Raw genomic sequence first — 21,598 nt, forward strand, 5'->3', positions numbered from 1 at the left:
CAAATGGGGTAGAAGTCCAGCTTTCTAAACCAGAAACCTGCAGTTGGTTCTCTTTGATGTCTTCATCTACCACATATCTCTCAACTACTCAGTCACAAACCCTGAGAACTCTCTACCTCCTAACGCATGTTAGACCCGCCCACTTCTCTCCCCCGCCACGGCCAGCACCCTAGCCCAGGCCACCATCTTCTTCACTGTACAGCTTCCTCTCTGAGCTGATTTCCACCCTTGCCTCCTCCCACTCATCCTTCCCAGAGCCGCCATGCTAATCTGATTGGGTAGTGCCTCTGCTTCAAACCCTAGCTCTCAGGAAGGTCTTATGAATCTGAAACAATTCCTCTGGTTCCTCCACACTTACTTCTAAGCTTTCTTTCAGCCCCTCTCAGACTCTTCACTCAAGAGCTTCACTTCTTCCAGATTCCTTCAATGAATATCAGTCTCTCTCACCCTGGCACTTCACACAAAGTGTGTTTGCTGTGCCTGAATCAACCCTCCCCCCCCCCCCACTCCCCAAACACACATACTTCACCTACCACTCATCATTCATATTCAGCTTGAATGTCATTTTCTCAGTACCTGACAGAGCCATGCCCCTCACATGTGCTCTAGTAACCCGGTCTTTCCTTCATAATACCTGTTACTCTCAGCTGTGATGACTTCATGCTTGCCTCCACCACTAAACTAGCTCCAAGGGAATGCAAAGCTCTGCCTTAGCCATTGCTGTAGCGCCAGCAGTTACTGGAGTCTGGCTCAGAGAAGGATGAGATACACGGCTGAGTGCGTGAATGAAGGAACGACTGAGTGAGAAGGCTCTGGTCGCAGGGTATGTCGAGGTGAGTGCTTTCTGATGGGACCTAAATTGAATTTAGGGTCTGAACTTGCCTGCGGAAAAGACAGCCATGTGGGGGCGTCCCTGGGCATATACAGGCCACAGGGGGGCGCCCCGGGTTCACTGTATCTAGAGAGCAGCTCCTGGTTTACTAACCGCCAATGGGCGACAGGAGGCGGGTTTTCCCTGTGATGGACAGTATTGCTCCGCCCAATCTAATTCATCTTTTCCTTGGTCCCGCCCAGTCGGGACCTTGAGGATGGGCTTGGTGGAGGCGCCGCCAATTGAACTTCAACAGGGAGCTGTCAGGGCGGAACCAGCCGTGCTGATGGTCTGTGAGTGGGCGACCGGTGAGTAGAGGCCGGGCCTCAGCTTTAACAGGCAGAGGGCCGTTCCCGCCCCTCTCGCCCTGAGCGGCCGCGCCAGCTCTAGGTACCGCAGAAGTGAGTACGTGAGCGCCGCGGCAAGATCCGTCCTTTGCCTTCCGACGGCCTGAGTGCCGGGAGTCCCGGATCCAAGTCGAGCCCGCAGCGCACCTCCGGATTACCGCGCACCCCGAACTACCACTGCTTGCTCCCTCTCACCCCCGTCGGCCTTCCCTAGTCTTGCATTTCCGAGCTCTCCAGCGCCCCGGATCCTCTTGGACCGGTCCGTTCAGATTCCCACGGGATCGACCTGCTAGCATCGCCGGCTCGGAGCGTTGCCTCGGCCCCGGAATCGCTCTTCTCGACTGCACCCTCTCTTTGCTCGATTTTCTGTCACCGTTCGCGAGTTCTCCTCGCAGCCCGACGAGCGGACCTTCACCCGGGTGTCCGCAGCCCTGCCGGCGCGGCTTGGCGCGGCCCGGCTCGGCTCTCGGAGCCCGCCTGGCCATGGCCCGAGCCCGCCCACCACCGCCACTGCCGCCACCCGGGCTCCTGCCGCTGCTCCCTCCGCTGCTACTGCTGCTGCCTGCTTGCTGTCATGCTCTGGAAGGTGAGCAGCGTCGGGGTGCGCTTCCACGGATTAAGGTGCTTGGTCTCCCTAGCGTGGGCCGGAGAGAGAGCCCGCAGGGTGGTCCGGTGCGGGCTGAGCGTACGTCGGAGAAGGGTTCCCCACCTTCGCCTGCTCCAGGGGCTGGAGGACTGGGTGGTGAGGATGCTCCCAGAGACGCCTCCGAGGCCCCGTCTTGTTCCGAAACCAGTGGTCCACGGGTTGTGAGATCGCGGGCAGTTTGACTCGGGTGAGCGTCCCGAGAGTCCTGGCCCCACGATGCGCTTTTGTGAGAGTACCCCGCGGAGAAGCGGGGCCTTCGGTACCTCCAGGAGGCGAGGAAGTGTGGGCGACCCGCAGGCAAGGCGGAGATTCTGAAGCTGCTGCCGAGTTGTGTCGGGTGGGGGCAACACAGGACTCCCCAGGTTGGGGGCCGGCGTTGGTTTCGAGCCCGTTGGAGATAATTATGAGTATGAGTGCACGCACCCCGCTTTGTCGGGGAATGGCTGCGGGGGTGGAGAGGCGGGTGCCTGTTATTGTTTGTGGTTTACCGAGTGCCAGCTGCACACGAGGTGCTGTGTGCGTGGACATTGCACACCGCTCTGTGGATCCCCCTTCACCTTCTAGCAGGACACCCCCGAGTGCTCGGGTCTCCACCGAACCCATGAGGTGGTGGGGTTTGCCCCAGGTAGCACTGCAGCCCGGTGCCTTACCCATTTAGCCAGTGGGAAAAGGCCGGGCTTCTCCATGGTTCCGTGAAACCTGCCCAGACTGCTGCTGAGAGGGTGGCTCCAACTTCCAAATGACTGTACTTGGATGAACAGCCCAAGTGTTGTTCGCCCTGGAGGGAGAGCTCACACACTTGCCACTTGCCACAAGCCTGTGGAGGACAGGGGAACTGACACTGGACACAAACCACACACACACACAGTTCCAAAAAAACGTGAAGCTATGGAATGAGGAAAGAATGACCTGTAATGTGGAAGAGAGGGCACCACAAAAAATTTGGGGGAAATTAGAATATAGGCAGTACTTTGATGTCTTTAACAGATCTAGTCACTTTCTTAGTTTAAGAACAAACCCGACTTCTGTTCCTACATTCACAGTGGGGGTAAAGTTAAAGGGTGGAAGGAAAAAGAAAACCACAGTTCTGAGAGAAAGGTATCTTCTGGGACTTTCTGATTTTGTCCATGGAGAAAATGTTCCTATGTACTCCCTGCGCTTCCCCCCCCCCCCCCCACATCCCGCCCCACTGCTTTTATCTCTGAACCTTCTGGTTGCTGACAGACCGATTCACACGGATGGACACATGCAAATTCAGACAGACACACCAAGGTCGCGCCCACACTTGCGCACACTCATCCACATGTGTGTGATAGGATCGCTGGCATGAGAAGCCAGTGCGGGCTTTGTTGTTGGTTGCCTCAAGGGTGTGAGCCAGCGAGCCTGTTGAAGTTCCCAGGTCCTCGTCTCGGCCCAGGAGAGGCGACACAGGCACACACACTTATGGGGCTACATGTGCCGGCTCCAGGGCCCTTGCTGTGGGGCACAGTGGGCGCTGATACTCAGGATGGGGTGGGGGTGTGGTTTGGGTCAGTGGAGCTAGGACTGCCTGAGGAGGCTTCCCGCTTCTCCCTGTCTTTTTTCCTCCTCTCCTCCTTTTCAACCCTCACAATCTGCTAGGCCCTCTGAGGCAGGCCCTAGCTGGGAGCTGGTCTCTGGAGACCAGGGAGCAGAGGGAGGGGCTGACTATGAGGCCAAAACCTGGTGAGCTGTGGCCCCTGCCCCATTCCTCTCCTCCCCCGTCAGCTGTGAAGTGGGCTCTGGGGCTGCTCTCCGGCTGAGAGGCCGGGCCAGTGTGGGGTGCCCCTAGGAAGCAGCAGTGCCTCCCAAGCGTGGCTTTCACCAGTTCCTTCCGCCAACCCCAGACCTTAGGGTCTTTGGTTTGTGTGTGAGAGAATGAAAGGAAAAAGAGAGATACCGCAGGCACTGATCACAGCCTAGACGGCACCCCTACCCACCCTCCGGTTCTCCCTCACAGTCGGATGGGATGGGATCGTACCCACCTCCTAGGGCTGTTGTGAGGATTGAATCCTTAATGTGTGTGGAGTGCTGAGCACATAGCCATTGTTATTCCAGGATTAGCTGTTATTATTATTATCCCAGGGTTTGCTCCTTAGGGAACATCAGAAGTGAAAATTCACAGTTGTGCCCTTCCCCTGCTGGAGAGTGATTATAGGACAGAATAATGGGGAGAGGGAAGGTCATCCATCCGAGGAGGGAGAAGTTGTCACCCCACCTCCCTCCCCCTTTAGCTCTGGGAGGGAAGGGGTGAGATGGGCAGAGCTGTCCCTGACTCCAGCCTGTCCCCCACCCCTATTCTGGATGGAGCTGGATGGTGGGATGGGTAGGCTTGGATGTCCTGGCTGCGACTAGGGGACAAGCACTGAAGATCTCTTCAGTGCCTCAGGCTTTCTGGACAGGGGACCTAGTCTCCTTGCTCTAGCCTTCCATTTAGCTTTGCCAGAATATGGTTTGCCCTTGGCCTAGGGGAGACCTTGGCTCCCTTCACCCGCAGTCGTTATATTTAGGCTCAGGGTCTGTGAGCTGAGAATGCAGCCCCGTGTGGACCCACTCGTTAGATACTGTCTAGCACCCAATTGCTCTCCCCTCCCTGCACACCTGGGCTTCTGCAAAACTCTGTATCAAAGGATTGTATTAGTTTTCCATGACGATGGACCCAGAGCCCTTGCTTGTGCTCCCTGGTTGAAGAAATACCCTACCCCTTGCCCTCTGACTGGTTACCCCACCTCTGACACACACACACACACACACACACACCACACACACACACACACACACACACTACCCTCAGATTTACCCACAGACACAGGGAAACAAGGCCACCTTGTTGGGTCTCCTTTCCAGCAGTGTTCCCCAGTCTCCCAAGTGAGACCACCCTCCCTTTCAGGAACAAGAATGGGAGTGGGACCCAGTAGGAGAGCAGACCGGGGCCGGGGTGTGGGATGAGGAGGGCTGTTGGGACCAGAGTCCTTGCACCTGAAACAGGAGGGGGCAGGCCCCTGCTGGGAATGGCAGACCCTGTTGAGAAAATGGAAAAGCAGTTGTGAGGTGGGAGCCGCCGCCGGCCCCCTCCTGGCCAAGCCACGATAGCCGAGCTGCAGCCGCAGGGGAACCGGTTCCTGAGGAACAGGGGCAGTGCGTGAGTCCGGCCCTTTCTCAGGCTGCGGCACTGACCACTGACCACTGACTACTGCATATGTGGTGACTGAGCGGGACAATGGCCTGGGATTTTTGTGGCCGGCTCACTTGTTTGAGTTGCCTCTGCTTCCCTCCCCCACCCACCCCCCCAGCCCCAGTCCCTGTTTGTCATGAGCCAGCACTTCAGAGCTCCTGCTGGGAGACAGTGGCAGGTATTCAGGGAACCAGTTTGCTTGTCACTGCCTTCCCTTTAGACAGAACTGCTGCCGCCGCCTCTGTGGCCTCGGTGGCAGCGAGCGAAAGCTGAAGCTGCCATGGGCAAGGCCTCCGCCACCCGGCCTTATACTAATTAAACAGCGTGAAGAGGCTGAATCACCAGGGCTGCATAGTTTGAAAATTGTAGCCCTGCCTGTTGTGCTGAGTCAAACTGGTTTGTCGGGATTGGCAACTGGAGGAGGGGAGTGCTGGGGAGGCAGCCTGGGTACAGCTGGACACCTGATGGGGTGGGAGCGGCCTCTTGCCCCCAAGGGCTGCCCTGGCACCAGGTCTCTTGTTGTCTTCTGTTCCCAGACTCCTGGCCAGACCCACTGTGACCCAGATCCCTGGGAAGGGCTGTCTGTCTGTCCAGCCTTGTGACAGGCCGGTGGGGCCAGGACTCGGGTGAGGGGCATGGATGAGCACCAAGGCAGCTGGGCTCCCTGCCCTTTGCTTTTTCCTCCCTTTTCCTCTCTCTCAGGTTTATTTAATTATAAGCCCCCATGATCTGAGGAGAAGAATGAAAAACAAAATGTGTTCTCTGTTCTGAGATGCTCCACACCCCTCTCTCCAAGACTTGAGTGCCAGGGGACCATGGTGGGGGCAGATGGATGGGAAAGGTGGCCCTGAGTGAGTTAGGCCCTCCAGGTCCCCTGGCAGAGAACCCCAAGATGCCTAGGTCCTCACAAGAGAAGACTGGGGACAGATCCCTGGAGTTGGTTGGCTGAGGTGGGGACCCTCTGTGTGTGAGGGGGGGTGCAACTCAGGGGAGGTGTGCAGCTCTTCCTTTCTGCAGGCAGGGCTCTGGGACGCACCTTCTCGCCCAGGCCACAGCCTCTCTGTCCTCCTGCCCCTGCACAGGGTGGTGCATCGTGGCCTTTTCCACCACCTCAAAGCCCCATTGCCTGGAGTTGGGCCAGGAGGCATCTTGCTTCTTTCTCTAGAACTTTTGGTTCCCTGTGTCTCACCAACACCCGTTCACAGGGTGGGTGCTGTGGGGCCTTGCAGTGTGGGGCTGGCCGGGGCTGGTGGCAGGCTCCTAGCTGGTGCTGCTTCACCAGGATGGCCCAATGAGGCTGTCAGACACAAGCCCTGTTCTCGCGTTGGACCCCCCAACTTAGGTGTGTAAGTGTTGCTCAAAGGTCCTGCGGCTAGATCTCTTCATGATGCCACCCCCTCCCCAAAGGCTCAGGGGCCCTTGGGACAGTGCCATTGTGCTGGCAGGGAAGTGGCCTGCTCCTTGGCCACAGGCTGCACTGGGGAGGCTGCACCCAGCCACACCCAGAATCATCTTCATGCCCCTGCCCCACCCCCTGCCTTGTGACCTTTGCTGCCAGGGCGCGGGAAGCACGTCTGCACCTCTAGTCAAGGTACTGCTGCTCTCCTAGTGGACACTGGCCCCTCCGAACCCCTGCCATGGAGAGGCCTTCCATGCAGCGTGTGTGTGTATGTTGCACGTGCGTGAAGGGTGCACCTCTGAGGCATTACGCAAACTCTAGATGTTTACACTTACGTTGTGTCTGTACGCGCCTGTCACGTGTTTCAGTGCCAGGGGGCCTCTGTGTGTGTGACTGTGTAAGACCACGTAAGAGTCTGTGCGGGAGAGCTGGTGTTTGTGTTTGAGCTTGCCCACACTCAAGACTGGAGCCTGTGACTGGCAGTTGTGTGTGCAGTGGTGTGTGTCGGGAGAATGTTGGGTGTGTGTCCCTCTGCAGACGCCGGTGTCAGGAAGTCTGCACCCATGTGGACAGTGTGAGTGCGTCTGGGTCTGCGGCCAGGAAAGATGTTCTGTGTGCGAGTGTCTGAGGAAGCCGACGTGCTCGCCCCGTGTATCTGGGAGATGGACCACCGTGGCTGCGTGTGAAGCTGTGTGTGCATCCGTGGGCAGCTGCGGCTTTGCGTGTGTTTGTCCACCGTATGTGTTGACTTGTCACTCCTCGGCCGCAGCGGTGGGGAGTGAGCCTAGCCCCCGAGAACCGCACAAAACGTGTGCGTCTGTGTGTTTGTGCACAGGCGAAGGCCACAGGGAGGCCGCCACGTGGCTGTTCTCTGGCGCCCTGCGGAAGTTTGAAAGCGGTAGTGCCTCACTTCTAAGCATCTGAAGGCCTAGTCCCAGAATGTCTGCAGGCCTGGGATCCACTTCCCTGCCTGCTTTTGGGGGGCCTTCGGTGTTCCCTCGCTGACCCAGCCCTGTATCTGGGAGTGGCCAGCTGCCCTGTGGTCTCCCTCCAGCAACGACATGGTGGAACAGAGGAGGGTCGGGTGCAGGCAACAGCTGGGCGTTTGGAGACTGCTCACTCACTTTTCTTTTGTCTTTATCCGCCGTACCTCATATCCTTTGCCCCAGCCCCAGCGCACACACCCACACCACACACGGAGCAGAAAAAAAGGTGGGCTCTGCTGGGTTGGGACTCTCCCTCCCAACAGACGGGGGTTCTGTCCCCCTCCCTTCCACTCACACCCTTCCAGAGGCTGGGATTGTTTGCCGAAGGGAACAGACCCCTCCCCTCCCCCAGAGAGCCAGCCCCCTCCCCATCAGGGTGACCGGAGCCCTTCCTCAGGCACACAGGACTCGAAATCCAAGTCCTCTCCTCATTAATGGGAAAAATGTGCCGAGATTGAGCGATGGCCAAGGCTGAGCGATGGCCAAGGGCCGATCCCCTCCCTCCCTCTCTCGCTCCCCAGAAATTAAACAGAAATGAAGAGCCTCCCCCTTTCTCCTGCCCGCCCCCCTCCTCCCACCGTCCCCCACTCCCCTCCCCTCCCTCAGAGCCAGCGCAGGGCTTGTTTTAAACTGTGGAGGAATCTGGCTGGAGGGGGGAGGGGGCTGAATATTTGGGTTTAAACAGTTCCAGATGGGTTTGGCACAGGCCGAGCAGAAGGAAGTGAGGGCGAGGGAGGAGGGAGGCAGCCGAGGGAGCAGCGCGGGCGGGTGGCGGGCAGCGGGCAGACAAGCAGGCGGACTGGCTGGCTGGCTGGGGGAGGGGTGCTTTGGGCTGGGCTGGCCCGGCTCCCTGGGACAGGACTACATCGGGCTGCTGGCTGGGGTAGAGGCCGCTTGGCAACCTCCCTCTCTGCCTCTGTCTCCTTGGGCCTCCTTGTCTCTCCATCTCACTGTCTTTTGTAATGCGCCGTCGGCCATCCCAGCTGTCTGGTCCTCGCCTGCCGCCTCTGCACATCCCTCCTGCTCGGAGCCGCCCACCATCCGCCTCTACGAGGCCCCTGCTCCACCCGCCAGCCCCTTTCCCTGCCTGTCTCTGGGCCCCTGCTTCTTCCCGGTCTCTTCTTCCCTCCGGTCCGTACCCCCACCCCCGCCCAATGTCTGCATCTGTCTGTCTGTCTGTCTGCCAGAGGGGCCTGTCAGGCCACCGACGACGACGACTTTGAGTCTGGGAGAGCTCACCCTGCAGCCCGCCCTCCAGGGACCAGCACCGCAGGGACTGGCTGCTGCCCTGCTGCCCCTACTGCCTCACTTGAGAGACTGGGTCCACAACGGCCTCCTTCACCATCTCAGCTCAGACCCAGACCGCAGGAAACCAGCGAAGGCCACAAGCCTGGAACCTGTGGGGTGTGGGCCTTTCCCCTCTGGGTACCCTCAGCCTGCTCTGCTGTTGGTATAAAGGCCTCCAGAAGTTCTGGGGTGACTGTGCCCTATTCCAGCTGAGAGGGGAGGGGAGGGTGGCTGGCTGTCCCGCCTTCCCCTCAAGAAAGGAGTTGGCACTTCCGTTCCCTCTTTCTTGCCCCTAGATCTGATCTTGGGGTCACACTGTCAGCAGAGTTGTTTAGTCAGAACCCAGAACCAGGTTCTGAGGAGAGCAGGTATATGTCAGCAACATTAATGGGCTCCTCCTGTGGCTGAGCAAGGGGAAGCAGACAAGACACTGCAACTCAGAAAAGGACTGGTCCTGTGACAAAGCCCCTGGCCCTGGATGCACAAAGGAAGGCTTCTAATACTGTCTTAGGGGTCAGGGAAGGCTTCCTGGAGGAGGCGACCAACTTGGTTGAGACTTAGAGGATACACAGCAGCTGTCCAGGCTTTCTCTGTTTCTCTTTTACAGAGGGCCATATTGCAGGGAGCATGCCGTGGTTTTAAGGGGTTAGTTGTGGAGTCAGACCTGCGTTTGAGCTGCCTCTCAAGCCTTCATCATGAGCCCTAGCAGTTCTACCTTAGACCATATATTTATCTGAGCTTCGGTTTTCTCATCTGCAAAAGGGATACGCCAACAGTACCTTTATCTAAAGGTTGTAGGAAGAACTGCAGTAGCTCTCAGGGAGCTGGGTCTTGGTGGCCCCCTTCCTACCCTCAGAGAGCGTTCCTGCCCCGTCCCCCCGAGGTGGCTGAGTGGGAGGCTGGGGCGGAGTGGGCTCTGACCTCTAACTGCCCTCCCCTTCCTCGGGGCAGGGTGTGTGGGGCTGGGCCTTTGCGTTGGGAATGGAGTCCAGGGAGGCCTGGGCAGCAGGGTCTGAAGCACACGGGCCTTTGTTCCAGCATAAAGGCTCTGCTGGCCCCTTTGTGTGGAGATTAGCAGAGGCCGTAGGTGTGCGAACCGGCCCTGGCTCTTGCCTCATTAACCCAGGCCTGGGGTCAGCAGCAGACACCCATTCTCAGCTGGCCTGAGCTGCCACCTCTGGGGCGGTGACATCTCTGGAGATGGCTGCAGAGTCTTCTCCAGGGCAGGGGAGCTGTGGGCTGGGGGACTTGGGGGAGGGGGAGGGTGGTGCCTGGCAGGAATTGGTCTCCGGTGTTCTGGCCGTTGCTGGGTGACCTTTCTTCTCACCCTCAGCGTGGCCCCTGATCTTTTTTCTTCTGTTGCTCCCGCAGAGACCCTTATGGACACAAAATGGGTGACGTCTGAGTTGGCGTGGACATCTCATCCAGAAAGCGGGGTAAGACTTCTTTCCTCACCACTCGCTTCTCCAGCACCCACCCTCCTCGCCTTCCCAGGGCTGGAGAAAGGCCGCCTCTCTCGCTGCCTGTCAGTTTCAACTCCTGCAGCACCCCCATCCTTTCCACCTGTCACCTGCCTTCTGTGCCTGACGCCCATCTCTGTGGTATTTTTATCTCTCACCCTTCAACCTGCCTCTGTCCCCCTCCTACACACGTCATCTCTGTCCCATTCCTGCCCACCCCTCAGCCTGTCTGCAGCCCGTCCTGCCCCTCTCTGGCCTGACAGCCCTTGGCGTGTCCACCCTGCCTCCTTCCTTCCTGGACCCCTGGGAGGGGCACTGGCTTGGGAACCAGGAAACCTTGGGTCCAGATCTCTAACTCGCTCTGTGACCTTGAGCGAGGCAGTTTGTTTCTGGGCCTCCATTTCTTGACTTAAAATCCTGTAGTCCCGACATCTCTGAACCCTTCTAATTAGCCTCCCTAGTTGGCCTCCACAACTGCACTAAGCTCTGGAGCACCGAGGCTGACTGTGAGCGCTTGGACAAGTCCCTGCCTTCCCGAGCCCCGACTTCCTTTTCTCTGGAGTGGGGACGACAGATTCACCTTCCTGTGAGGTTGCTGTAAAGGATAAACGTAATAGCCGATTGGATTGCATGCTTACTCTCTATCAGGCACTGTTACAAGCCCATTACATGTGTGACTTCCTCACAGCCTCATTTACTTCCAGTCAGCCTTTTTTTAGAGACAATGAAACTAAAGCACGAAGATAATAAACATTAGGGGCAATCCTCACATGGTACTTATCAAGTGCCCTGAGTGCTTTATTCCTTTAAAGTCATTTATTCCCTGTACATCTTCATTCACGCCATGTCACAGATGGGGAAGTGGAGGCAGAGGGAGGCTGAGCGACTTGTCCGCAGTTACACAGCCAGCCGAGAGCTGGGATGTGAGCACAGATCGTCTGTGTGTTCAGCTGCTACACCGCAGAAGCATATCTGCGAAGTAAACACAGCAGATCGGGTCGTCTGGTAAGCACTTGGCAAACGTTGGTGCTCACTCCGTCTTTTCACTCCGTCCGTGCACAGTGGGAAGAAGTGAGTGGCTACGACGAGGCCATGAACCCCATCCGCACGTACCAGGTGTGCAACGTGCGCGAGTCAAACCAGAACAACTGGCTTCGCACGGGGTTTATCTGGCGGCGGGATGTGCAGCGGGTCTACGTGGAGCTCAAGTTCACTGTTCGTGACTGCAACAGCATCCCCAACATCCCTGGCTCCTGCAAGGAGACCTTCAACCTCTTCTACTACGAGGCTGACAGCGATGTGGCCTCGGCCTCCTCCCCCTTCTGGATGGAGAATCCCTATGTGAAGGTGGACACCATCGCCCCCGATGAGAGCTTCTCGAGGCTCGATTCTGGCCGTGTCAACACCAAGGTGCGCAGCTTCGGGCAGCTGTCCAAGGCTGGCTTCTACTTGGCCTTCCAGGACCAGGGTGCCTGCATGTCGCTCATCTCTGTGCGTGCCTTCTATAAGAAGTGTGCATCCACCACCGCAGGCTTCGCCCTCTTCCCCGAGACCCTCACGGGGGCCGAGCCCACCTCACTGGTCATTGCCCCCGGCACCTGTATCGCTAATGCTGTAGAGGTGTCGGTGCCACTCAAGCTGTACTGCAACGGTGACGGGGAGTGGATGGTGCCTGTGGGTGCCTGCACCTGTGCCTCCGGCCATGAGCCAGCTGCCAAGGAGTCCCAGTGCCGTCGTGAGTGGGGACCGGCCTTGGGGGGGTGAGGGAGGGAAGGGCTTGGGCCACAGCCGCCTATTGCCCCCTGTCTGCTGCCCCCTACCTGCCAGACAAGGTAGTCTGGCGTCCGGTCTGGGGTGGGGGCTGGAAAGGGAAGAGGGGTATCAGGTGCAGAGAATGTCATGCAAGGAGGGAGATGAGAAAAAATATGGGGAGATACAGGCATAAAAAGAGAAAATAATGAACCTAAAGAGAGGAAGGGAGATGTGGAGAATCCTTGACAAGGAGGTGCCCCGGGAACCTGGTCAGACTCAGGAGGCGGGCAGAGTGCCTGCTTGTCCCTGCCCAAGGGCGTGCCTCACCCTGGGAGTACAGCTGTGGGAGCGGAGGCTGTGGGCACCCCGTGCTCGGCCCTTTCACCTTGGGGTCTTATCAGCTCTGTGAAAGGCATTATTTATGCACGGTAGACAGGGGTCAGTCCCTGAAATCCGAGTCCTGCCTCTGCCTCGTAGCACCTGTGAGAACGTGGGCGAATTACTTAACTCTCGAACCTCGGTTTCCTCATATGCAGAAAGGGGACAGTAATGATTTCTTCGTGGCGATGTGGTGGGGCTCGAGTGAGCGGAGGCATGTGAAGCCTTGGAGCAGTGCCTGGCGCATGGTGCGCACCAGCTCTGCGGGAGCTCAGCTGTGACTCTCAGAGCCTTGGGATGCGTGGCGATCAGGCATCGTTTGTCCTTACCTCCCACACAGGAGCCTAAGAGGCTTTTGCCCTGTGGCTTGCTGAGACTTATGTAGTCAACTTCTCTTATTTGAGGCTCACCACCACTTTGTAAGGCCAGTCCAGTTATGTCCCCTATTTTGCCAAGAAGGAAACTGAGTCTCCAAGAGGCTCTGCACTTGAGGCCTCACAGCTGGGATTGCAGGAACTGGGCCTGAAGCCTGGGCCAGTGATCTGTCACGCAGGACAGGATGTCTCGGGCCTCGTCTTTTGTCGCCTCTGCCCAATACTGTCCCCTGGCACTTGAAGCCTGTAGCTTTGTGGGGTGGCAGCTAGCTCTAAGCATAGCCCAAAGCGCAAGGGGGTTGGCGGCCCCAAGCCATCTCTGAGGCGGGGTTGGGTGTTGTCCTGAGAAGGTGAAGAGCGCCTTGCCAGGCCCCTCTCACTTCTCTTTGGGAACCTGCCCCCAGACTTCCTCTTCCTAAGTGGAGAAAGGGGGTGGGGGTGATGAGCCTGACAGCCTGAAGAGGGGCTAACACTCTGCAGGTCCCTGGCAGGAAATGCATGCTGGTTCCCATAGCAACCAGGCTGGCCTGGCCTCTGCCCCCTCCCCCACTGGCTCTAAAGAGCTTGGATGGAATATCACCTTAGGGAGGGGAGAGTAAACCCCAGAGAAAGATATAGCCCCAACTCTGGGCATTCCACACTCTGGATGACCTCCCCGGATGTAGTCATTTGTGGATAGGGTGACCACACGCTTTAGTGTGTCCAAGGCCCTTCTAGTTCATGCCCATTGTCCTAACATGATTATTACTAGTGACCCCTTTCATTCTCAAAATATTCCAGTTTGAATAATAAATTTTATGGCCGTGCTAGATCTGGGGAACATACAGAGCCCAGGTCCGGGGCCCTAGTATAGATGGTAGAGGGCAGGAGAGAGGGCAGAGAACTGATGTTCGGGCATCCAGCTCTGGGCTCTCTTTGAAGCCTGGGGATCCCCTTGTAGATGCTTTGAGGCCTCTGAACTCCAGGTGACCCCAGCTTTCCTGCCTGCTTTCTTTCTTTCCTTTTCTCACCCCTCAGCACCCACCCCTGCCCAAGAGCAGAAAGAAGCTGCCGCCCTGCTCCTGGAGGGTGGGGAGAGAGGTTGGCTGTGAGACTCAGAAGCCCCATCTCCAGCCTGTCCTGGTGTGTCCCTGAGGGTCCCTTGATTTTCCCTGAGCTCCAGAGAGGAGCGAGGCACCCAGGCGGGGTATAGGGTGCAGCCAGTTCGATAGTGGTCTCTTCCCATCTTCCACCTCTTCCTCCTCTTCTCTTTTCCCGGCCTTGACAAGTCCAGGCTGTCGAGGCTGAAGTCTTCATCAGTGAGGCCCCAGGTGAGGGGGCAGCACTGGGGAGGAATCCGCTGACGTGGGATTTCCACAGGGCAAAAGGGCCTTTTGTAGCTGCAGCTGGAGTTAGGCAATAGCAGCATGGCCCCCACAGTCTAGGAGGTGGAGGGGCCAAGACCTGCTGGGGAAGGGCCAGATTCTCACGGCGGTGTGGAGGATTGGTTTCTGCAGGGAAGGGAGGTGAGCATGACCCTCCTGTTCTTGCCCACAGCCTGCCCCCCTGGGAGCTACAAGGCGAAGCAGGGAGAGGGGCCCTGTCTCCCCTGCCCCCCCAACAGCCGTACCACCTCGCCGGCCGCCAGCATCTGCACCTGCCACAATAACTTCTACCGTGCCGATTCGGACTCTGCAGACAGTGCCTGTACCAGTGAGTGAACGCGCATCCTCCCGCTCCCTGGCTCCAGGCCTCGCCTCTGCAGGCCAGCCTCGGAGGGCGCAAACAGTCACGATGAGTATCTCCAGGCTCAGGAGGTCAGAGGTGGTGCTCAACATGGCACAGCTAGGAGATGGCTGGCCCTGAGCTCAATAGAGTTCAGGTGGGCTGGCTCAGCCCTTCCGTTAACACTTCATGAGCACCTACTAGCTCCTGAGCATCAGGAACTGGCTGGGCCTCTAGTCCACCTCCCTCTGTGTAGAACTTCTGCTCTCTTCGCTCAGCTCCAACCACAGAGGGGACCTCACATCCCTCGGGCAGCCTGGCGTCCCGCTCTCCCTCTGCTCTGGCCTTTCGTGTGTCAGGCATTGTACCAGGCACCAGGGAGGTGGAGGAGAATCCGATATAGTCACTGCCTAAAACACAGCCTGATGGGAGGGACAGACATGAAAACAGATAATGGCCACATACTGTGCTGAGTGCTGGGCTGGAGGGATGCCCAGGAGTTGTGTTATGGGAGTGCAGAAGACAGGGAGAGGATGAACGAGGAAGGCTTCCAAGAGGAGGTGACACTTCAAGTTGAACCTTGAAGACTAAATAGGAGTCTGCCCAGTAAAGAAGTATAGGAAAGGAACTCTGCTTACTAAAGCAGAGGCAGGGGCAAGGAGGTGGGAAGCAGGTTGGAATGTGCAGGGACTCTGGGCAGCAGGGTGGTCCTAGAGCCCCTCACTCACGGCCTTTTCCCTCCTCCTTCTCCACAGCTGTGCCATCTCCACCCCGGGGTGTGATCTCCAATGTGAATGAGACCTCGCTGGTCCTGGAGTGGAGCGAGCCCCGGGACCTGGGGGGTCGGGATGACCTCCTGTACAATGTCATCTGCAAGAAGTGCCATGGGGGCCCCGGGGCCGGGGGGGCCTCGACCTGCTCACGCTGTGACGACAACGTGGAATTTGTGCCTCGGCAGCTGGGCCTGACAGAGCGCCGGGTCCACATCAGCCATCTGCTGGCCCACACGCGCTACACCTTTGAGGTGCAGGCAGTCAATGGTGTCTCGGGCAAGAGCCCTCTGCCCCCTCGCTATGCGGCTGTGAATATTACCACCAACCAGGCTGGTGAGGAGGGGACCCGGGAGGGTAGGGCCGGGGTCATCTTCCTGCACAGAGCTGAGGCTTCCCAGGGCCTGCCAGTGGGCCACCAGGGGACCACGGGAACTGGGTCCTTGGGAAGGGTGCCAGGGCCCAAGGAGCCCGTGGTGAGCCGCCCACTCTTCCCCCAGCCCCATCTGAAGTGCCTACACTCCACCTGCACAGCAGCTCAGGCAGCAGCCTGACACTGTCCTGGGCACCCCCCGAGCGGCCCAACGGCGTCATCCTAGACTATGAGATGAAGTACTTTGAGAAGGTCAGAGACTCAAGGGGCAGGAGGAGGCCTTGGGATGAGAAGATTATCCCCAGATAGTGTCAAGGGCCCTTGGGAGTAAGGCCTTGGGTCCTGAGGGAGCCAGGGGGTGGGCCTGGCGGTGGGCAGGGGGCGATTGGCCTCAGGGCCCACTGAGACGCCTGTGGAATCCCTGCTGGTGTTGCAGAGTGAAGGCATCGCCTCCACCGTGACCAGCCAGAAGAACTCGGTGCAGCTGGACGGGCTGCGGCCCGACGCCCGCTACGTGGTGCAGGTCCGTGCCCGCACTGTTGCTGGCTATGGGCAGTACAGCCGCCCCGCTGAGTTTGAGACCACGAGCGAGAGAGGTGCGTGCCCTCCGTGCCCGTCTGTGCCCCAGCCCCCACTCTCCCTCCCTCCACTCACCAGGGCCCTCTCTGTCTCCAGGCTCCAGTGCCCAGCAGCTCCAGGAGCAGCTTCCCCTCATCGTGGGTTCTGCCACGGCTGGGCTCGTCTTCGTGGTGGCTGTCGTGGTCATCGCTGTTGTCTGTCTCAGGTACTCCCGGGCCCACGTTTACTCCCATGGCCGACGAGAGCTTCCCGTTAGCACCCCAGCGCGTACACGCATAGGTGAATCATTGCCCGTGTCAAACGCAGAGCCACAGCCTCCCTGGGTCCCGGCTCTCCTTGCTGGAAGGGTCCTCTCTGTTCCATGTCCATGCCCACATCCATATCCTGTTCCCTCTGCGTCCACTGAAGCTACTGGCCGAGTGGACCAAGTCCACTGAGCCCCTTGCCCCAAGATCCAGTGGCTGCTGTAACCGCCAACCTAGCAGCCAAGCACTGGTCCATCCCCTCGGCACGCTACCCCTCCTGTGTGCCCTAGGGCCCCCCGAACAAGGGTTGCTGTGGGAGTTGTCTCAGGCCTCCCCCTCCCCCCCTCCAGGAAGCAGCGGCATGGCTCTGATTCAGAATACACGGAGAAGCTGCAGCAATACAGTGAGTTTGACTCCTTAAGCTCCCTTGGTCCCCACAAGCCTTGGAGATGCCTCCTCCTGCTTCCAATCAGTGCCATTTCCTGAGCCCCTACCTTATTCCTGCCAGCCTCAGAGATGAATGAGATGTGACCCCTGTCCTCCAAGGCAGTTGAGTCCTGTGAAAAAGACAAGATGCATGTACACAGGAAGCAGTGAGAAAACAATTAAGTGTTAAGCTGGGTGTTCCTGTCATAAAGGGCACTAAGAGTTCAGACAGGAGGAAGGCTTCCTGGAGGAGGTGGCCTGCCTCTGAACAGGATACAGAGAGAGCCCTCCTGGCTACAGGAGCCCCTGGAAGGTAGTGGGTGGGGTGGGGAGAGTGCCCAACTGTGGGGGCAGTGAGAAGACTGGTCTGACAGCTGCCGGGGAGCAGGGCCAGGTACTTGCAGCCAGTCCTCGGAGGGTCGTGAGAGGCAGGCAGAGGAGTTGGGACTTGACTCCACCGTAGGTAATGGGAAAGGCTCGCAAGCTGAGGAGTAACATAATGAAACTATTGTTTGAGGAAGACAGGTATGCAGGTAGATTGGTGGGAACGGTCCAGAGGCAGAGCGCCCTGCTGGGAGGCCGTTGGAGTAGTTGGGGCGCTGAAGGCCTGACCGAGGTCAGGGGCGGTGTGAGTAAGGGGAGGGGCAGATCTGGGAGAGGTTTTGACATGATGAGAGATGCAGGTGAAAGAAGAACCCTAGGAGAATCCCACGATCATTATGGACACCAGTTCTCATGGAGGGGAGGGGAGCGGAGGAGGGGAGAGGGGAGGAGGGGGCAGTTGTGGCTTCAACAGAGAGGACTGTGGAGCTGGCTTAGCAGGGAGGTCACAGCCTGTGGTCCCACTAGGGGTGACAGCCTGCGGGTGCAGGCTGATGAGTCTCCTCGCCATCCCCAGCCTGAAGCGTGGGCCCGCCTTCTCTTTCTCTAGTCGCCCCCGGAATGAAGGTTTACATTGACCCGTTCACCTACGAGGACCCTAATGAGGCCGTGCGGGAGTTTGCCAAGGAGATCGACGTGTCCTGCGTCAAGATCGAGGAAGTGATTGGAGCTGGTGAGTGCCCAGGGGCACGAGGGGGAAGAGAGGTTGGGGGAGGGGGCGTTGCCCCAGAGGGGGGCTGCGTGTGTGAGCTATGCCAGAAATGACTTACACCCTGTGCCCTGCTCCCTGCAGGGGAGTTCGGGGAAGTGTGCCGGGGTCGGCTGAAACAGCCTGGCCGCAGGGAGGTGTTTGTGGCCATCAAGACGCTGAAAGTGGGCTACACCGAGAGGCAGCGGCGGGACTTCCTAAGCGAGGCCTCCATCATGGGTCAGTTTGACCACCCCAACATAATCCGGCTGGAGGGCGTGGTCACCAAAAGTCGGCCGGTCATGATCCTCACCGAGTTCATGGAGAACTGCGCCCTGGACTCTTTCCTCCGGGTAGGAGCCAGCCCCAACCCCTCACCGCTCCCCTGCCCGGGAGAGCTGGGCCGAGGAAGCCAGCCCCTCCCACGGGCCACACAGACCCTGTTCTCAAGTCCATAAGTGTTTATTAGGGTGGCATGGTGTGGGGCCTTCAGAGCCAGGGAGACCAGGGTTCTCATCCTGACTCTGCCCCCACTGCCTGCATGACCTCAGGCTTTGCTCAGCCTCCAAGTCGAGCTGCCTTGGCTGCAAAATGGAAGTGGAAAGTTTTGTTTGGTTACTCACCGGGATTAACGGAGATGTTGTATACAGATGCCTGTCACAGAGTAGGGCAGCTTCCTTACCCTTAGTGCCCTCTGGGCGTGGTCACAGGGATACTCAACGCACAGCCTTGGAGGACTTGGAGAGGGTGGGCAAGCAGGCCTTGGGCAGGCCCTGGGCCAGGAGGGAGGGGATGGGTCTGCCTGAACTTGCTCATTGTCTCCAGCTCAACGATGGACAGTTCACCGTCATCCAGCTGGTGGGCATGTTGCGGGGCATTGCTGCTGGCATGAAATACCTGTCCGAGATGAACTACGTGCACCGAGACCTGGCTGCCCGCAACATCCTTGTCAACAGCAACCTGGTCTGCAAAGTCTCAGACTTTGGCCTCTCCCGCTTCCTTGAGGATGATCCCTCTGATCCTACCTACACCAGCTCCCTGGTACAGGAAGCAGCCGGGAGGGAGACTGGGGGCGGGGCCAACCAGGCAGGGGCTCAGGGCTGGGGACTAGCCCGGAGTCATAGGGTGAAGGGCATGTGCGCCCCCCACCAGGGTGGAAAGATCCCCATCCGCTGGACTGCTCCAGAGGCCATAGCCTATCGGAAGTTCACCTCTGCCAGCGATGTCTGGAGCTACGGAATTGTCATGTGGGAGGTCATGAGCTATGGAGAGCGACCCTACTGGGACATGAGCAACCAGGATGTGAGTGGGGCCAGAGTGGTCGAGAGGGACGGGAGCTGGCTGGGGAGCAGAGTGGTTGCTCACTCCACGTTTCCCTGCTTTCGGCTCAGGTCATCAACGCTGTGGAGCAGGACTACCGGCTGCCCCCACCCATGGACTGCCCCACAGCGCTGCACCAGCTCATGCTGGACTGCTGGGTGCGGGACCGGAACCTCAGGCCCAAGTTCTCCCAGATTGTCAACACCCTGGACAAACTTATCCGCAATGCTGCCAGCCTCAAGGTCATTGCCAGCGCCCAGTCTGGGTCAGTACCTCTGCACCTGTTCTTACCCTGCTCTCAAGCCAGCAGCCCTCCCCCTTCTTCCCCTAACATCAGGACTCACCAGGTCCCCTTCTTCTCCCACAGCATGTCACAGCCCCTCCTGGACCGCACAGTCCCGGATTACACAACCTTCACGACAGTGGGTGACTGGCTGGACGCCATTAAGATGGGGCGGTACAAAGAGAGCTTCGTCAGTGCAGGGTTTGCATCCTTTGACCTGGTAGCTCAGATGACCGCAGAGTAAGTGCGCCTTGGACTGGGCAGGGCCAGGCCGGGCAGGGGTTTCTGAGCTGGGCTGGGCCCGGGGTGGTGGGCAGGAGGGGAGAGACTGAGCCTGCCCTTGGCCCATCTGCAGAGACCTGCTCCGGATCGGAGTCACCTTGGCTGGCCACCAGAAGAAGATCCTCAGCAGTATCCAGGACATGCGGCTGCAGATGAACCAGACACTGCCCGTGCAGGTCTGACACCCAGCTCCCACGGGGTTGCACCCCCCAAGGACCACACAGGGACTCTGACCAGTCAGCTGGACTGTTGGACTTTTGGATGCCTGGCCTTAGGCTGTGGCCCAGAAGATGAAAGTTTGGGGAGGGCCCAAGCTGGGACTTCTCCTCCAGGCCTGTGCTCCCTCCCCAGAAATTGTGCCCAACACCTCTTCATATTGAAGATGGATTAGGAGAGGGGTGATGACCCCGCCTCAGGCCCCTCGGGTGCCCAGGCCTTCCTGCTCTCCAGTGGGAGACCCCCACCACCTCAGACTCAACTGTTCTTCAGTGCCGGAGGTCCCGGCAGGGGCAGGTGGGAGATAAGCCTGGGTTCAATAGGGCCCAGCCCTGGCAGGGGTGTGGCCCCCCAGGTAGGTGGAGAGCAGTCCCTCCCTCAGGAACTGGAGGAGGGGACTCCAGGAATGGGGAAATGTGACACCCCCACTCCAGAGCCAACTGGCGCCTCCAGTTTGCACAGGGACTTGTTCTGGGGGGCTGAGGGCCCTGCCCCGCCCCCACCCTTGGTGCTGTCATAAAAGGGCAGGCAGGGGCAGGCTGAGGAGCAGCCCTTGCCCCCCAGAGACTGACTCTCAGAGCCAGAGATATGATGTGTGTGAGTGTGTTTGTGTGTGTGCACGCGCTGGCCTGCACAGAGAGCGTGGGTGAGTGTGTAAAGGCTCGGCCCTGTGCCCTGCAGCGGGGCCAGCTGGGCCGTCAGTGGAATAAAGGCAATAAGACTATTCTCTTGCTCCTTCTCGTTCTGCTCCCGAGGCAGGATGCCCTGGCGCCCTGGAGTTCACAGTCCCTGGTGGTCAGCCCTTCAGAATTCCCTGGAGCCACTGGGAGGCCAGATCCAGGCCTCTCCGGGCTCGACTTGCCTCCTTTTTTGCTGTAGTGTCAGTGCGTCTAACTTCTTGGCAGTGGGGTGACGACAGGAGAGCACACACTACCCCGGAGCTTCCTCCAGGGCCCAGCCTTCCTGGGCGGAGGGGTGGACCCTTGAGTCCGGACGGTATGTTCCAGGCAGCATCCTTTCACACCCATTGCTTCTGAGGGAGCTGAGGGTAGAGAGGGTTGGTCGGCTCCCAGGGTCACATGGCTGAGGGCCAAGGGGCGGAGAGCCCACTGGAGTTCAGATGCAGAGGCCAGCTCCTTTCACCAGACATTGGCCCAGAGGTGTGGCTAGTCTTTGCCATGCTACTACGCTCCAGGCATTGGGCTAAAATGCTTGCTCAATTTCTACATGGATCTTATTTAATCTCACAACAACCCAGCCAGGGAGGGAAGTATTTTTATCTCCTTTTTACAGAGGAGGAAAGGGAGATGTTAAATAACTTGCCCGAAGTCAGAGTCTCGAACCCATGAGGCCTGGGCCTGGGGCCCCCACCCAAAGACTGCCTGCACACTAGAAAGGTTCAGAGGGTAAATAGCAAGAGCCAGGGAGAGGGTCGGGAAACAGCTTCTGTAAATGTCCAGGGAGAAAGCCCCGGAGGCGCCCAGAGACCCTTTGGATGCTGAAGAGAGGTAGGGGGCGCAGGTGCAGTCGTTTTTCCAGTGTCAGGAAGGGCCCTTGGGCAGCAACAACCCCTTGCGTGACATGGAACAGGTTTCCAAGGTATCTACGAGGCCTAAATTAGAGGGTAGTTGACTGGGC

At 58.7% G+C, this 21,598-nt stretch overlaps 1 protein-coding gene across 3 annotated transcripts; it reads left to right on the top strand.

The window, feature by feature from the left end:
- Nucleotides 1-1,185: 1,185 nt before the first annotated feature.
- Nucleotides 1,186-20,682, top strand: EPHB3 (EPH receptor B3). Of its 3 annotated transcripts, XM_028503450.2 has the most exons (16): nucleotides 1,197-1,804; nucleotides 10,101-10,165; nucleotides 11,252-11,924; nucleotides 14,230-14,385; nucleotides 15,153-15,503; nucleotides 15,668-15,792; nucleotides 15,977-16,136; nucleotides 16,216-16,324; nucleotides 16,715-16,767; nucleotides 17,722-17,844; nucleotides 17,965-18,212; nucleotides 18,685-18,900; nucleotides 19,012-19,161; nucleotides 19,251-19,444; nucleotides 19,547-19,702; nucleotides 19,818-20,682. In XM_028503450.2, the coding sequence occupies exons 1-16, from the start codon at nucleotides 1,702-1,704 to the stop codon at nucleotides 19,924-19,926; spliced, it is 2,991 nt and encodes a 996-aa protein (XP_028359251.1). In that variant the 5' UTR covers nucleotides 1,197-1,701; the 3' UTR covers nucleotides 19,927-20,682. The 3 variants fall into 3 exon arrangements, with proteins under 3 accessions (XP_035873688.1, XP_035873687.1, XP_028359251.1); XM_036017795.1 differs by having other exon boundaries at nucleotides 1,186-1,804; nucleotides 19,251-19,702; XM_036017794.1 differs by having other exon boundaries at nucleotides 1,192-1,804; nucleotides 18,685-19,161.
- The last annotated feature ends 916 nt before the right edge of the window (nucleotides 20,683-21,598 follow it).

Source organism: Phyllostomus discolor, chromosome 2 (genome assembly GCF_004126475.2).
Source record: "Phyllostomus discolor isolate MPI-MPIP mPhyDis1 chromosome 2, mPhyDis1.pri.v3, whole genome shotgun sequence".
NCBI classification, from domain to species: domain Eukaryota; kingdom Metazoa; phylum Chordata; class Mammalia; order Chiroptera; family Phyllostomidae; genus Phyllostomus; species Phyllostomus discolor.